Consider the following 16,828-nt stretch of genomic DNA (forward strand, 5'->3'; position numbering starts at 1 on the left):
ACTGGGTGGCGCTATAACAACAGAAAAATGCTTAAAAATGGCTAAAATGCGGCCGATCGCTGTGGCTCCACCTGTGGACCAATGTTGTTATTTTCTTCTAATTTTTTGTATGACTAAGTCATGGTATGGTATGCTGTACATAATCACGGAAACTGTCAGTTTGTCATTCTGTCTGTCCCACGTTTTTCAAAAACTCTGAATACATTGCTCTTCTTAATGGGTTCAGTTGACTATTTAATCTGCAGTTTCCTATGACCTGTATCCCAGACACACACCATGTGTACGTGGGCAACTGTGCACTCAGCTGGTATGGACTAGTGTTTTATGAATGTAAAAAAAATTCCATTTCTTAATGTAACCCGGCCGTTGGTATCAGTGCGGCTTTTATGTTGAAAGTCGTAAGCGGAAGTTGTAGCTCTCAACCTAACTTGACAGCAGTGGCACGAGCAGGGAGAGAGCGGACAGGGAGCCCGCTGCTGCCACCTCAACATGGAGTAGCGACATCCCAGCATTTACTGCTCAGAAGCGGATCCCACAGAGAGGAATACGCGACGGCCTCTGTTTAATTCATCCGCCGACGTCCCCGCAAATGATACAGCGGCCATTATTTTTCAGCAGACGCAAAGGAAAGCTCGGCTTTTATTCGAAAGATGGCGAACGACTCTCCAGCTAAAAGTCTAGTAGACATAGACTTGGCTTCATTGCGGGTGAGTGAAGGGAACCGAGCCGCTGTGTTTTTTTGTTGTTTTGCTGCATTTAATCTCGCATTGTTCGATAAAACAAAACACCACACGTCTGAGTTTGAGTCTTAAGTTTTATCCTGCTTTTAAATGTCGCTTCTTGTTAGAGCTGAAGTCTTGAAAATGACCGCTGAGCCATAGCGAGGTGTTGCCAGTGTCTGGTTTTCCTTTGTTCGAGATGCATTTGGCATGTAGGGTAGACCAGGGCGCAACAGCTGGCTCACACTGGACTATGTTGTGTGGAAAAGCAAAATATTAACACTGCTTTTTATCCACACTGAAACATCCTTGTGTCTTTTTTCTTTTCAGGATCCAGCTGGGATATTTGAATTGGTGGAGGTGGTTGGAAATGGCACCTATGGACAAGTATACAAGGTTGGTTGGAGGCGCAGTGCATGGCCTGTCCTGTTTTCACTGTGTTTCCCCCTCTTATCAAGCCTGGGAACAAAGGACATTAAATACAACATGTCTTTCAGATGCTGCATTCACACCACATCAGGTTGATTAAGCTCAGAGACACATAGATGTAATGTTTGTGATCACAGCTAATTGTTCAGCAGGGAGGTGTGTGTGTAGAGAGTGAGCCAGACAGTCTACAGTCTGATGCATCACCTATCTTGCGTCACCTGCCTTGCTGGAAAGTAGGTGAGGAGGCAAGGATGGAGAAACAATATCTGTCACAGGCCTCACGGCTCTGTCTGCAGCTTAAAACCAAATTTCATATCCTGTTTAAATCACAGTTTCCCAGCGCAGTGGATCGGAATCCCACTCTCTGGGCCATCTGCTCTTGGTGTCACATTTCTCTGTTGAAAATTAACATTGCGGCTGTTGGACGACATCGCAGAGGAGAGTGTTTGATGGCCTTGGATTGGACACACATCTCGTGTTGTTGTTGCTGCAGCTAGCTTGTCAGGAGGCTCCATTTTGTTCCCTACACTCCTACATGACATTTAACCACATGCCTGTATGTTAAGCAGACATTCAGCTTCCCAAGCGTGGGCACAGGCTGTTAATAGGCTCGCCAAAAAAACATCAATTTGCACTAAGCAGCAAGCTAAGCTGAGTATTTAAATCTGACAGCCCACAGTGCTCCAGTGACCTGCATTCAATCCCCCCCAGTGCAGTGAACTTCCAGGATCTCCCCCGCCTCATCTCGCACACAGCGAGCCCATCTGTGTGCATGTGCTCATACGATCGCCACACCTGAAATCAGCCCCGTGCAGCGCAGGGAGAAGGAGCGGATGATTGTCATGAGGAAGTTGTGATGCTCGCGTGCTATCTCGCCACCAGATGGTTTTGAGCCGGGCGTATGGGACGGAGAATTACTGCTTCTCCCTCTTTTTGTCCCTTTAATCTCTTGCTCCATTCACTCTCCGATGCTAATTCTATTTGCGAGTGCTGCTGTGTGGGAATGGAGCTCGTACAAGAGAGGGGCTGTCAGATTAGCCCGCAGTTAACACAAAGACATGGCCGTAACAGCCTGCATGAGATAAGCCAAACTGTCTGAAGCGAAGTCATAGCTTACTGTCACCTAATACAGCGGGCTCCTTTCGATCAGCTGTCGGTCACTGCATTGACTGTCACGTTAACCAGTTGAATGAGCATGTGGCCTGTGGTGGTGGTGGTGGTGGTGGAGGTGGTGGAGGGAGGGGGTGGCTGCAACTGGTAGAAGAGCAGCTGTCCAGTTCCAGACAGAACCTGCCCACCGCTCTCACAAAGCTGAGTTTGTCCTCCTCGCTCTTTGGGTCTCTTCAGTCCGTCAGTCAGTTAGATCCACAGAAAGGAGGAGTTTGTCCGCGGGGTTTCAAACACCAACCGACTGAATAATCACAACAGCCCCCCAACTGAAAAACGGGGTGGAGTTTCTGCTCCCTCTGAGGCCTTTTTCTGCTTTGTCAAGCACTTGGTCACAGATTGCAAGGCCCTTTTAGATCACACAATGTGACCGAGCTTCTTTGCTCTTTGATTAGTGGTGACTTTTGATTCCTTTAAGATGGTTTTCTTTGGCTTTTTTTGTCTTTAAGGTGGACTACAGGGAGTAAAATGTCTGATCTTGATCAGAATGGAATTTAAAGTTGGTTTTCACAACAGATTTCAAGCAGGTTTGCATTTATATCTTGCAGTTTACCCGATGAGAACATGGAAAATATGTGTTTTACGAGCTTTTTGCCGACTTATACTCTGATAGTTTTTGATGCATTGCTGTCTGTTTTACATAGAAGTGGAGTAACGATATATTTCCCTGCCTCTGGGACCTGTCAAACAGTGGAAGTTGGCTTTGAATGTGTGGTCAGATTTGTAGTCTTGTTCACTTATATTCTTTGATCAGTTCCTGATCCCTCTGATTTCCAAAATAATATTAGAATATTTTAAACAACACCAAGCAATAGACCTGATTAAGACCTATCACTGCTGGTCTAGGAATTTCTCACTTTTTACTCGGAGATCACGCTCTAGGGCCGTGAAGAAGTCCCTTCCTCATGCCATTTTTGCATTTTTACACCGAACCAAACAACGTCAACATCATGCCGCTCCAGTGTGTGACTTTTAAACGGCATACCAGCATTGTGCAATAGGGCTGCAACGAGTAGTCGACTAATCGATGACTAATCGACTATTAAAATAATAGGTGACTATTTTAGTAGTCGACTAATCGGTTTGAGTCATTTTTCATAGAAAAGTTCTATAAAAGTACACAAAATACTCTTACTGCAGCTTCTTACGTTCAAATATTGGCAGCTTTACACACTCTCCCATGATGGTGAACTAAAACCCTTTGGCGTGAGTACGAAACAAGACATTAGATGACATCATTTTGGGTTTTGGGAGAGACAGACCGACATTTTTCAACATTTTAACACATTTTTCGATAAAATGATTAGTCGACTAATCGAAGAAATTATCGACAGATTAGTTGACGATGAAAATAATCGTTAGTTGCAGCCCTATTGTGCAATCAAAATAACCGGTAGCCTCGAGTGTGACATATAACAAATGTATCGGCAGCGCTTCACAAACAAACAATAACATGGCAATAACAATCATTTACAGTCCCTGTTAAATGGCGGCGGATCTCCTCCTCTGCTGTGAGGGTAAGGAGCTCCTGGACCTCATTTTTCCCCATTTGTGGACATTTTCAACAGCTGTTCTTTTTCTTTGAGTTAGCTGCTAACTGCTACGAGCTGCTTTTGTCCCGCGATAGGTCACATGTATAACGTTGTCAAAACACTACACAGACATCATACAGACCTTGTTTTGGTGTTGTTACTGCCTCCAATGCTGGCTTAAAGGCAAGACAACCCTGTCCCCAATTCCGTGATTGTGTCCTTTACACAGCACAGTGATGCGGTATAATGGTGTGAAATCCCGGCCTTGAAGAGGCAGTGTAAAAGGAGCTACTGCCTCTTTAAGGCAGGAACTTGACACGCCTTCTGTCTCGCCATTCTGTATAGAATGTACTATCGAGTAATGGGTGGGACGAAGTTGTCTCACATTTAATCCAGCTTTGGAGGTAGTAACAGCACCAGAATCATGTCTGTATAAGAGGACAAAGCAGAGATTTTAGATATAGCTTATAGCAGTTAGCAGCTAACTCAAAGAAGGAGCATAGCCGCTGGACAATGAGGTCCAGGGGCTCCTTATAAGCAGAGGACGAGATCAGCCGCCATATAACAGGGATGGTAAATGATTGTTGCTGTCTTTAAAGCACTGCCGACATGTGTGTTATATGTCACACTAGACGCTGTTGTGTTACATGTCAGACAAAACATGCCAGTATGCTTTCTAAAATCACACACTGGAGTGGCATGATGCTGCCGTCGTTTGGTTCTGCACAAAGAAGGGAATCTGTAGCGGCCCCTACAGTGCGACGTCCGTATAAAAAGGACTTCTATCTCTGCTTTGCTGCACTACTTGCAGCTTTACTCAGAAAATTAAAGAACCAAGCTGTTCCCTAAGACCCGAAATGCCATGTCAAGGTTCTTGTGGCCGTGCTGTGCTGCTGGCTCTCTGGCTGCGCTCTCTGCCAAGAGGGCAGCCGTTGCCCCTGGAGAGTTGCCAGATTACAGTCAACTTCTGAAAATGCAGCACAGCAGATTTTGACCGACGGCCATAATGAAAATTACGTTATGGCTAAAAAGCCCTTTTTTTTTTTAAATCGTTTAGTTTTGCCTTGGCCAGCTGGCTTATTGAAGTGTAGACTCAGATCTATATACAGATTGAACACACTTGTGTGCAGCGTTATCACTGTAAGCAATTCATCAAGGACTATAGTGTGTGCTTCGGCTGAAAACTAGGCCACAAGGAGAATTTATTGCAACCCAAACCAGTGTTTTAACCACATTATTTTGTGCTATAAACCAGTGGAAGATCTATCGGCTTCCATGTTTGCTGCAAATATCCATCCAATGGAAACACTGCATTATATATGTTTGACTCTATGACTCTGGGACTCTATGAAAGCGCTGCTCCTGCACTGCACAAAGAGCTCCTCTCCCTCCTTCACTCTTTATCAGCTGGCTCTGGCCCAGCTGGCTAAGTCGACTATCTCAGGTGCCCCACTCTGGATACGGGAATTAAAAAAAAGAGAAAGAGAGCGTTATAATAACACAGAAAAAGACATAATTCCTCAAATTGTGCGTGGTATGCAGGGAAGATTCCCTCGGCTCTACAGAATGGCCATATATAGTCAGGCCTGAGGCACCAGAGCCCCTGCTGACCTGCCTCCCTGCCTGCTATGCGTCCATGGGGTGCTGTGCCACCACTATTCTCATACCAGCATGTTTCATGTGCATGCATGTGTGGTTAAAATCTATGGTAAATCGACTTGGTGGGGCTGTTTGGTGCACTCACTGATAAGCAAGGTCATGTGGCTGAATACCCGACAAAGCACTGGCAGCAAATGGAAAGATGATTTATTTTTTATGTGCACATGCACTGCACATTACAGGCCTTTCTAGTACCTGACATCCAGTTTATACTGTCCTCCACTATCCTCCCCCTCCTTCCTTTGTTTCTCCTCAATTCTTAAGGGCAGCCTCGCCCCTGCCCTCAGGACAAGAAGCTCTCTCCTCAGGGGGCGAGCTCTGCCTGACGGGCGCAAGGGCTGCTGCTGAGGAGGGAGCTGAACCTCTCGGGCAATCTGTCAGATGCCTACCAGTGCCATATGGTGCTGGGCGAGACTGGTGCTTACCTCAGGGCAGTGGTTATCAGCCATCAAAGCAGCAAGGTGCTTCAAATGTTTGCTCAAAGTGTGGATTTTATAAAATAGGCAGGTGGTGGAATCTCAGTGCAGTGTGCGAACGAGTGATGGATGCTCCAGGTTGCATGTCACATCAGTGATGTAGGCACATCAGCTCGTTATAAGAGGGGGTGGGAGGTGTTGTCTGACTGAGGTTTAATCCTCACAGACCCCCATGCCACTGCCTGTAGGGCGTCCAGCCTCAGTCATGTGACGGAGCAAGGCCATTTTTAGCACTTTGTTGTAGAGCCTGGTGACTCTAGATTATTAAGGCCTGTCCACACGAGCCCTGTTGTAAAATATGTCCGTCCAAATGTAAATGAAAATGAAAAATGCAATTGAAGCGCTGTCCAGAGCATGCCAAACTAGCAGGCGCGATATAACTGTAACCCTATAGCTACGCAAAGACGAAGACGAGAAGCTTTAACCATGTGGCTACTTGAAGCAGTGACCTCCATAGCACATTCTGAAGTGAACGCTCACCTTTTTTCTCCGATCACCTAAAGCGGGATTAATAGTTGTGTCACTGCAGTTACACCTCCAAAACACTAGTCGGCGGTGGAGGTTTCTGTTTCACTATAACTCGCAGCATTCACAGACAAACACTTGTCTTTATTTGGACACATTTTCCCCACAAATACAACATGCTAACGTTATTAGCACAAGCCTATGGCATTTTACATTATATAAATTAGCCTAGCCGCTAACGATCTTTTCCTGTACTCATATGAAGCCAAAGACAACAGCAACATTTAACAAAGGCAATGGTATATAATTTGGCTCCATTACAGCTCACAAGGTTCACTGACAAAACAACTGTATTGTGCTAAACACGTTTTCCAAACAAATACAACATGCTAACGTTATTAGCGCCAGCCTACGGCATTTTACATTGTATAAATTAGCCTAGCAGCTAGCGATCTTTTCCTCTTCTCATATAAAACCAGGGACAACAGCAACATTTAACAAAGGTAACGTCACACAATTCGGCTCCATTACAATTCACAAGGCTCACTGACAAAACAACTGTCTTATACTAAACATGTTTTCCAAACAAATACAACATGCTAACGTTATTAGCGCCAGCCTATGGCATTTTACATTTTATAAATTAGCCTTGGACGGGCGGAGATTTCCTCTGCTCATATAAAATGTGGCTTAAAACTGGATAATGTAAGAACACAACTCGACAAAATATATAACACTGGTCATTTGTGTTTAAACATTTCAATGCGGAAAAGTTCATATTACATCTTAAACAATACATGATTGTTATTATCGTGATTACTATTTAATATGCAGGAATGTCCAGTCTAATTAGGATGAGATGCTCGTGCTGAACGTTGAATGTGTCACCCACCCTGCAACAGAGGCCAGGGTCCCATATTGTACCACACTCTTATCTATTATCCACATACTGCGCTAGCGCTAACAGGCTAGCATTCGTTCATGCTCCAAGTTAAAGCAGACACACACTCTGCATCCTCTCTCGCTGACACATCTCTTTTGTCTGCAGCTCCCCCACAGTGACCCTCTCCCTAATGGGTGTCACAAGACCCACAGCGTCCCTCGACTGGCCTGAACAAAACTCCCTGTGACTGTCGGCCTGTGTGTGTGTGTGTGTGTGTGTGTGAAGCTCATTGAGAAACCTCATTACCCGAGTGGTGTCGAGATGAGACACAAAGCCTCTCGCCTGCCTTTCTCCAACACCTTTTACTTGACAGCTCTGTTTCCTTGAGAGATTTCTTGTTTTAATGTGCTAATGTGAAAATAGATCTCATTTCCCAGTCTCATTCCTGCTGCTTGAAGTTAAAAACCACTTCCAAAACAACAGCTATGCTAGTTTTAATGTTATTTTAATGACATCATATGAGGGTTTAGGATCTTTTCTCACAGTGAAAGTCCAACTTGAATCTTTCTCTGCTTTAAAAACCTGCAAACTAGCACGTGAAACACATACACCTTCGAATTACAGCTGTTATTTACGGCATTTTGTTGCCGGCTGATTTTTACTTTCACACCCTTCAAGTGTAGTATTTAAATTCCTGTTGAGACGTGAGGAAAAGCACCATGCATCCTTGATCCCTTACAGCAGCCGACCACTGCACTGTGATCAATAGACGTACAGTCACATCAGCGAGCCTCCTGTTTCTGCGTTTCCCCAACTCCTCTCCTCATCCCTCCGCTCACTTCCTGTCTTTTACTCTCCGTCCAGTCTCATCACCGTTTCTCTTTGTCTTTGCCACTTCCTCCATCCTTGCTTCTCTGGGGAATGCTGGAGTGCACGCAGCAGGGCCGAGGCTGTGTGTGTGTGTGTGTGTGTGTGTGTGTGAGAATTGGGTCAGTGTGCTGGTATGCAGCAGCAGTACAAAGTGGTAGAGCTCGGAGAGGCAGGGGCAAGGCACAGCCCTGGATGTCATGTGCTGCTGCTTACTGCTGATTAATCATTTCTCTCGTCAATATTCATCTTGTGTGCGCTTTGGCGGATAGAAGTGTGCATCCATGTGTGTGTTCAACACTTGTGTGTGCGTATACGTCTTGTGTCGCTGCTTCCCAAAGAAGATGGAGGTTGCGACCTGCCTCTTTATCACCTTCTCTCTTCGAATGTCACCTTAGATCTTCACCTGACCCCGCACGATTGGGGTCATCCATCCCTCATTGCCGCAGCTCTACCTGCTAAGACCTCACGACACACACACTCTCACACTAGTGACCTTTTGGAGAACCAAACCGCGGCACCCAGCAGCTCTCTCTCTCCCTCGCTGTGTGAACTAATAACATGAAACCAAGTTTGTTTTGCACCTACATGGCTAGTTAGACGGTGTGTCACTCAGTTTCTGCGCTCTGTTGTGCAACGGCAGCGTGAGCCAAGTATCCTTTTGGTTGACCTGGTCAGAAATCCAGCGGCTAAGTGTGATTGATCTTACGTTAATGCGAACAATTTAGGGAGGGAGAGGTTCTTTGTGTTCTGGTCAGTCAGGATGCAGAGGATACGAGGCTTGTGGAAAAGTGTATGGGAAACAGCACTCCCCCTCTGACTCTGTGGGCAGACCGCTAACGATGCTGCTTAGCATTACAGCTCATTTCTGTTAAGTGAAAATCCACCCTAAAACAGGAATCATTGGTTTCTTATTGTGATCTTGAGCTGTGAGTTCTTAGCGTCGAGTGAACGTCTTCTCCACAGTGTTGTTAACAGACTGGCGTATTTTGTTTTTAGGGTAGATTTTAACTTAATGTCTCTGGCTCTGAAGGCAGTAAGTCAGTCAGTGGTTTAGTGCTGAGCTGGAGAGAGGCCAGCAGCACATCTGGCCATGGTTAAGAGGAGCTGCGATGGAGGAGTGGAGATGGAGGCCAGGGAGGGCTGAGTGATAGCTCGGTGCCTCAGATAACCCCTCCGCAGACACGCCCAGCTGGCTGCTTCAAGGGGCCCCCTTAGGGCCTCGCCACAGCCTTCCTGTGATCAGCCCATGCTTGTAACAGTGGCCCAACCACAGGACTGGAGCTGAAGTAGAGTATTGATTAACCTGTCGTCAGAAAATTGGCGACAGCTTCATAATTGATGTATTGTTTCAGTTGCTTATCAAGGATATTGGTAAATATTGATTTTTTTCTGACTCTTTGCTGTTAATTACTATCAACTCTACTGAGGTCATTTATTTAGCCTGGTTTGTGTAGTTGTTTACCAGCAGATTATGGAAAAACTACGGAACTGAAACAAATCTGAAACACGGGATTTACATTGGAGAGTGGGTGTTAAGCTTCCTTGACAAGGCCATCTTACCTCCGTTGGTCTGGATGGTGCTATCAGCAGTGCTAACAGCAACTAACAGTGCTGACGAAGCTAACAGTGTTAATAGGTGTTAGCTCACATTCATCAAGTTGAGATACACCAAAGTCGGCAAACAAAGAGTAAGACGTGCCTGAATCCCAAATGGTCCAGCTTGCTCCGGCTGGTGGGCGACTGTTTTCAAGATGGCGGCTTCTAAAAACATTTGAGTAGAACCCTGATTTACATTTGATTAGTGCTGCCTGGTTTGACAGTTTGATATGAGTCTTGTGTTATAATTGACTGAACTCATTTGCGTTAAAGTGAGGTACACTGACGGAACCGTCAACTTGCTGTGTTGTATGCATCTACAACGCTCAGCCGGATATCCTGCTCTCTATAGAGAATGAATAGGATCCATCAACCTTACACATGACAACGGATCCAACGTATCGACGTGTGTATTGCACTTTCAACATCATGAGATAAGGGCATTTGGCCCTAGCGGAGGTCGGTGATGTCCAAGTGCCCTACTCGCTCTAAGTGGGATATGTTTTTGGCAAAACAAGACAATTAAAGACTAAACCTTTGGCTCTTTTACATTTGTATTCCTTGCACTTTAACTCAAAGATTGCTCAAATAATTGGAGAAATAATCAAAAATGAAGATAGTCATTTGACCATTGACTTTTAAAACGTAGAGAACGAAGATCCTGTCAGTCAGTTCAGATGGGATGAAACGTAGCACGTTAGCATAGACTATGTTTTGATTTTTCATGTGCAAGATTTGTTCCGATTTAAGCAGGAAGTGCCTTTATTCACATTGATCCCACGTCATGGAACCCTGTGTGCTTTATGACACCTCGTTGACAGTCACTGAACGCTGCAATCATGCTCTATGAACTGTTATGCTCAGTGATTAAAAATCCTTGCCATTGAGAATGATGTAATTTATAGCTCAGAGGACTAAAAGTGGTCACTGATACTTGTAATAAGTTCATAGTTATTGTAGCAACCTGCGCTTCCCTACCAATGAAAGAGTGCCAGATCTTTCAAGAGTCTTTTATTTTTTAATTTTGTGTTTGCGAATTAAAAAAAAAAAGAACGTTGAGGGGTGTATTGCTGTAATCAGCCTTAAGATTCCAGTATCTATGATGCATTTTCCACGTATTATTAGCTAATCACAAGTATAATGGTATCAGGGTTTATGTCAACCAATAAGTAACTGTTTTAAATTGCATTAAAGAAATGCCAAAGGTATGTTGGATTGCAGCAGTTTGCCATTTTCACGGTACGATGATAGTCTCAGAAGAATATTGCGGTTTCACAGTCTCGTGGTATTAAAGAATTTATACTAACATCAGTCAGAGTGACACTTAAAGGAATGAAAACGGAAGAGTTATTGTTGGTTAAACAAACATTTTATGACTATAATGGAAACCTGACACCATTTTTTTAATGGAAGTTCGTGTAAAAAGTCTCCGTCCAGTTGCATACTTTAAAATATCGTAGCTAAGAAACTGTGCATGGTATGCTAGCCATCAACTTTTATATCATGGTATACCTTGAAACGGGTATATCGCTGCAACCTTAATTGACCTAGAGAGACTTTAAAGCACACTAAACTACATTTACAGCCACAGCTATTGTCATTTGTAATTCTAAAATGCCAAACATTGCTTAGTTTTAGCGGATAAATGGCCTTTCTTCTTTGTCTTATTGTACAGTAAGAATTTTGCACTGTTGGTCAGAAAAAGCAGCAGTTTAAAGATAAAGTATTGGGCATTTTTCTCTATTTTCTAACATTATTTGGAACAAATGATTAAGCTATTAAATGAAGGAATGAAAATTAACATCAGTCACAGCCCTCAACTACAGTCAGTACAGATTGTTTTTAAAAAAACGCTTGATTTACGGTGGTATGGATGAGATATTTCCTGAATCTGATGATAATGTTGGTGCTCTCTATCATTTTGTTTGCCAGTCCCTCCTAGAATAACTTAGTTAATGGTAGATTTCTAAGATCTATTGAACACATTTGGCAGCACCATTCCTCCAAAAACAACTTTCCCAAAACTTGCCGGTTTAAATTTGTGCTGACTCGCATCGCTCCATGTCAACCCCAAAGTAACCGCTCAGTGTTTGCCTTTATTCTAGAATAATGGATGAATGAAACGAAGGGATTAAACACGTCAAGGAACTTGTGTGTAATCCAGCCACTCGTCTCATTACTCATATGCTAATGTTGTGTAACCCAGTTGTTTTGTGGTATCAAAATGCAATAACCTTGTGGCCTAGATAACCCTGTCTCCACCCACATGCTGAAAGATGTCTGGGTTTATGACTGTAAATTCTTCACACTCACAGAGAAGGAGTCGTAGCACATTCACATCCTCACCTCCTGGTTTCTCTTCCAAACCACATATCTTTAAATCTTCAATAAACCCAATGTAAACAGACATTTTTACTCGTCTGTCATGGGTTTACACACACTTATCTAGGCACTGTCAACTGTGAAATTGTTAGAATTAACAGCTTTGGTTTATTAAGAGCCAAGAAGAGAGATTAATGGCATTGTTAGCGAGTTAGCTGTAACCCACAAATGTCTGTATGGCCTCTCTGTGACTGCGTCCTTGGATCAAAGCAAGCTTTGGCTCAAACAAGTATTAAATTCAGTGTGTGCTGCTCATAGAGGAGGGTTGCTGGAGTGCAAGGACACAATTTGTGTGTTGATTCTTAAAATCCTGACCTCCTTTAAGACAGAGAAATGGAAAGCATTAATCTGATATTGACACCATTTAACCTCAACAGGTGCAGTGTTTATATCTGGTGTTAGGTGTCGGCCCGAGGGCTTTAAACAACGTTGATCCCCGCCAGAGAAAAGAACAAAAGTGGCGGCAGTGAGTCAGAGTTGTTTCTGTCTTTATGGTTTGTAGCTGCAAACAAAATGGTGATTCATGCAGTGACACAATGCTCACAATGTCCAATACTTTCTCAATTCTCAACTCATGAACTCAACTTTTCATTTGTAAGAGAAGGGATGTGATATCTGTTCTGTCAAAACTTTCATTAATCTGCTTTAAACAATTATTAAAGATACAATTCAGATTAATTTCTTCTTCTTAATTTGTTTCAGCTCTAATATATAGGCTAGGTATTGGAAAGTTACAATAAGGGATGTACTGATTTATTGGCCGAACGTCGTATCGGACGATAGTTGTCCCGCCGCCGGTTGGTCGTGGTGACGAGAGAGTTGAGCTGGAAGGCAAAGCTTTCAATTTACTGGTCCATCTACATCCCAACCCTCACCTATGGTCATGAGCTCTGGGTAGTGACCCAGAGAATGAGGATGCGGATACAAGCGGCTGAAATTAGCTTCCTCTGAAGGGTAGCTGGGCTCAGCCTTAAGGCTCATTTATGCTCCCTTTACGTACGAAAATGTATACGTCCGTTTTAAATGATGTTACCGTCACTGCCCACATACTTCCATGCGTCCTTTATGTTGGCATGGATGTTAACCAATATATCCACCAGGAGGCAGCCCAGCGTCAAAAGTTTATGACAACAACAAACTCAAAAACAAACATGGCGACTGTGGAGGAGATATTGATAATGTACCTCTTGCATAAAAGACAAAAACAGAGGCAGCGTTGTAGGAGGCGGTGGTCGGTGAGGCCGTTAAATACATCGCGACTGGAGGATGGAGAATTCTTTTCTCTAGTACTCGTACTTTCTTCTTCGTGTCTCACTAGAGCTACGTATCGGGTAGTGACAGCAACACTGCCCCCACGGTTTCTGGTGGTACTGCTCCGTTTAGTCCGTATCCGTAAGCTTTATGGAAACGTGCAGAAATACGGACGAAATGAACGCGGAGCACGGACAGAAGGCTCCGTCCGTATCCGAATCAGTATTTAACGTTGAGCATAAATGGGCCTTTAGAGATAGGGTAAGGAGCTCGGACATCTAGAGGGAGCTCGGAGTAGAGCCGCTGCTCCTTCGCGTTGAAAAGGGTCAGTTGAGGTGGTTCGGGCATCTGATCAGGATGCCTCCCGGGCGCTTCCTGCTGGAGGTGTTTCGGGCACGTCCCACTGGTAGGAGGCCCCGGGGCAGACCCAGAACATGCTGGAGGGATTACATATCTCATCTGGCCTGGAAACGCCTTGGGGTCCCCCAGGAGGAGCTGGAAAGTGTTGCTGGAGAGAGGGATGTCTGGGGTGCTTTGCTCGGCCTGCTGCTCCCGCGACCCGGCCTTGGATAAGCGGATGAAATGGGTGGATAACTGCCATGTGCACTGTGTCAGCTATGCCAGTGGATGTTATTTCTCTGTTGTGTCACATTGATTTTGCGCAGGTTAAAAAGCAGGCCTCGGGACTAAAAGCGTAATGTTATAAGGACAAAAGGACACCGTAAACGTACTATTGACGAGTCAGGGGATGCACCCTATCTTTTCACTGATAACGCTACGTCGTGAACAACAAATCCGTGTTGAATTCAGCAGGAGGAGAGCTAGAGTAACAGAGAAACAATCACCTTATTACTAATGACTACAGAAGACCGTACTTAAGACACCTGCGACCAGTAAACCCAGCAGAGCAGCCTGCAGCAGCTCTAGCACCCAGTACACGGGGAGCTGACGGCCATAATGTCAGCGTCACTGTTGTTTTTGTTGCGGCGACCCCTGGAATCAAAGTGACGAGGATTAAAGGCATTGTAAAGTGTCCCTGTCATCCCCCTCTCCTGCCCAGTGAAAAGAGAGGGCCCCTAAGCCTGCATGGCTTTTATTGTCATAATCCATACAGTTTCAATTGACTATGGAATGCACTGGCTAAGATGATGATGGTGGTGGTGTTGGGGGGGCGTCCATATGTGAGTCTGAATGCGCATTCACGTGTGTCCTTCCTCTGCAATCGAGGTCCACAGAGTGTATTGATGTATGGGACAGTTGCTGCAGTGACGGAGCAGCGCTATCACTGCAGTGTTGTCCTGACGAGTCAGGAGGGGAATACCCATACATACCCAACTGGGCACGCTCCCAAAAATGTCCCATGTTTTATCTCCTCTCGGGGTTGGGGGTGGGAGGGAGGGGTTGTAGAGAGGCCTCTATTTCAGTCCTTTGTTTATGTAAGGAGTGGCAGTGGGGTGTTAGGAGAGCAGAGGAGTCTGGGAATGTTGGGACTATACAGCTTGGGAATAATATATCTGTGGTATGTACTGAATATAGCAGCTTTACATAAACTGGGATACATCAGGATTGAGATTGGGAACAATTAAACAGCTGATTTCAGTTTATAAATTGCAGTCAAACACCCAAAGATATTCAGTTTATGATGACTTAAAACAGATCACATTTTAGAGGATGAAACCACTAAACGTCTGGCATTTTGACAAGGAAAGCAGTTATTCAGAAGTGACATCCAGATGACACTGTGACACCCAGTCTCCGGGGACCTGGTGCACGATTCATCATGGCGGCGCCCTGCTGCAACACAAAGCAACATTGTTTTCGAGCAATTAGGGAAATAATTAATCCACAAATTATTTTGGAGCTGTTCAAATGTTTACATTCTGTGTTTCTGTTTCTGTCACACATGCACACACGTCCTTAGCTCGTTTACCATCACCCAGCTGACAGTTAATAATAATATTACCAGTGTTAAGCGTGGATGCTCACCTCTGTTTCGTCTCTTTGCAGGGACGACACGTCAAGACTGGACAGCTGGCTGCCATCAAAGTCATGGACGTCACAGAGGTAAGGCTGAACAGTATATTGTCATCAGCATAAAACTAAGTGAACCCTTTGAAATCACCTGCATATGTGTATAAATTTGTCTTAAAACCTGGTCTGAGCTTCATCTGTGTTACAAAAATGATTTGGTGCTGTGGCTAGTCTCACGAGAAGTGGGTGCCCAGCCAAGATGACTGGGACAGCTTGCCATCATCGTAGGGAAAATTAATTCCCAAGTTAATCAAGGCGTCCTACAGAATAAGCTGACGCCCAGTAGAAGCTGGGTGATGCAGCAAGACAACGACCTTAAACGTCAAAGTAAAGCCACGACAGAATGGCTAAAAAAAAAGAAAATCCACCTCCTGGTGTGGCCCAGTCTGAGACCAGATCCCAAGAGAGCCATTCACACCGGACATCCTAAAGGGTCATAAACATGTGGCGTCTTTATCCACCTTGAAAATGCGAGGTCGGCACCGGGAGCTGTTCTTGTGCCCACACTGTGCCAACTGTCAAGGGCGCGAAGGCACGTTGCGTCTGAGGTTGCTAAGCGACCATAACCAGCCTATTTATCAGAAATCCTGAATGCAGAGCTGATCTTCTTCCAGGTTTTGTAAGTGTGTATTAGACCAAAAATATTGTCTGTGGGACAGATGTGGTCTAAAATTATTAACTTCACAGACTGATAATTACAGAAAAAGGACATCTGCTGGCTGTGATTGGCTGTTCCCCGTCACATGACATGTGATGCAAGGAAGAATGGTCAATAATTCCTCCTGAAAGTTGTGCAGGTCTGATCTAAAGCTACCAGAAGCACTTGCTTGAGGTTTATTGCTGCCAAAGGAGGCATTGTGAATGTCCGACAGATGTTGTTGATAAAGATAGGAAAAAATTATAATAGTTGGTGCGTTATTAGCTGAAGCACATTGTGTTTATCTATACGTATGACTTCGACGAAGATCAGATGATGTTTTATGACCAATTAATGCAGAAACAGAAAGTTTAGTTCTTGTATAACAAAGTGCTTGGATATATTTTAGTGTTTGCACTTATTGTCTGGTCAATATTTAAATCAGTAGACATTCCTTCGCATCTGACGTCTAAATGTTTTGGAGCGTACGGCGGAGAAAATGCCACGCTCTGTAATGAGCCCTTACCCCACCATAATAAACAGCAGGGGAGGGGTAGAGGCAACAGGATGCTTATTGAGTGAAGTGCGTCATTTAGCGGCCAGCAGGCTGCCCTCAGCTGTGGGAGGTCCCGTCTGCAGATGAGAGGACGCACACAACCACACATGCACATCTGCAGAAATACAAAGCAGAAGGTTTCAGAGGAGCAGCGAAGGCCACTAGGGCCAACCAC

The 16,828-nt window shown here is 44.6% G+C and overlaps 1 protein-coding gene across 12 annotated transcripts in view; it reads left to right on the forward strand.

Annotated features, from left to right (window-relative positions):
* The first annotated feature begins 439 nt into the window (after nucleotides 1–439).
* The window catches only part of LOC126401687 (mitogen-activated protein kinase kinase kinase kinase 4-like), a 43,780-nt gene continuing 27,391 nt past the window's right edge, over nucleotides 440–16,828 (forward strand). For all 12 annotated transcript variants that reach the window (XM_050063093.1, XM_050063082.1, XM_050063083.1 and 9 more), the window contains exons 1-3: nucleotides 440–707; nucleotides 1,050–1,115; nucleotides 15,437–15,493. In XM_050063093.1, coding sequence (XP_049919050.1) covers nucleotides 651–707; nucleotides 1,050–1,115; nucleotides 15,437–15,493 — 180 coding nt within the window. In that variant the 5' untranslated portion in view covers nucleotides 440–650. The remainder of the gene's footprint in view (nucleotides 708–1,049; nucleotides 1,116–15,436; nucleotides 15,494–16,828) is intronic.

This window comes from Epinephelus moara, chromosome 15 (assembly GCF_006386435.1).
Source record: "Epinephelus moara isolate mb chromosome 15, YSFRI_EMoa_1.0, whole genome shotgun sequence".
Lineage (NCBI taxonomy): Eukaryota > Metazoa > Chordata > Actinopteri > Perciformes > Serranidae > Epinephelus > Epinephelus moara.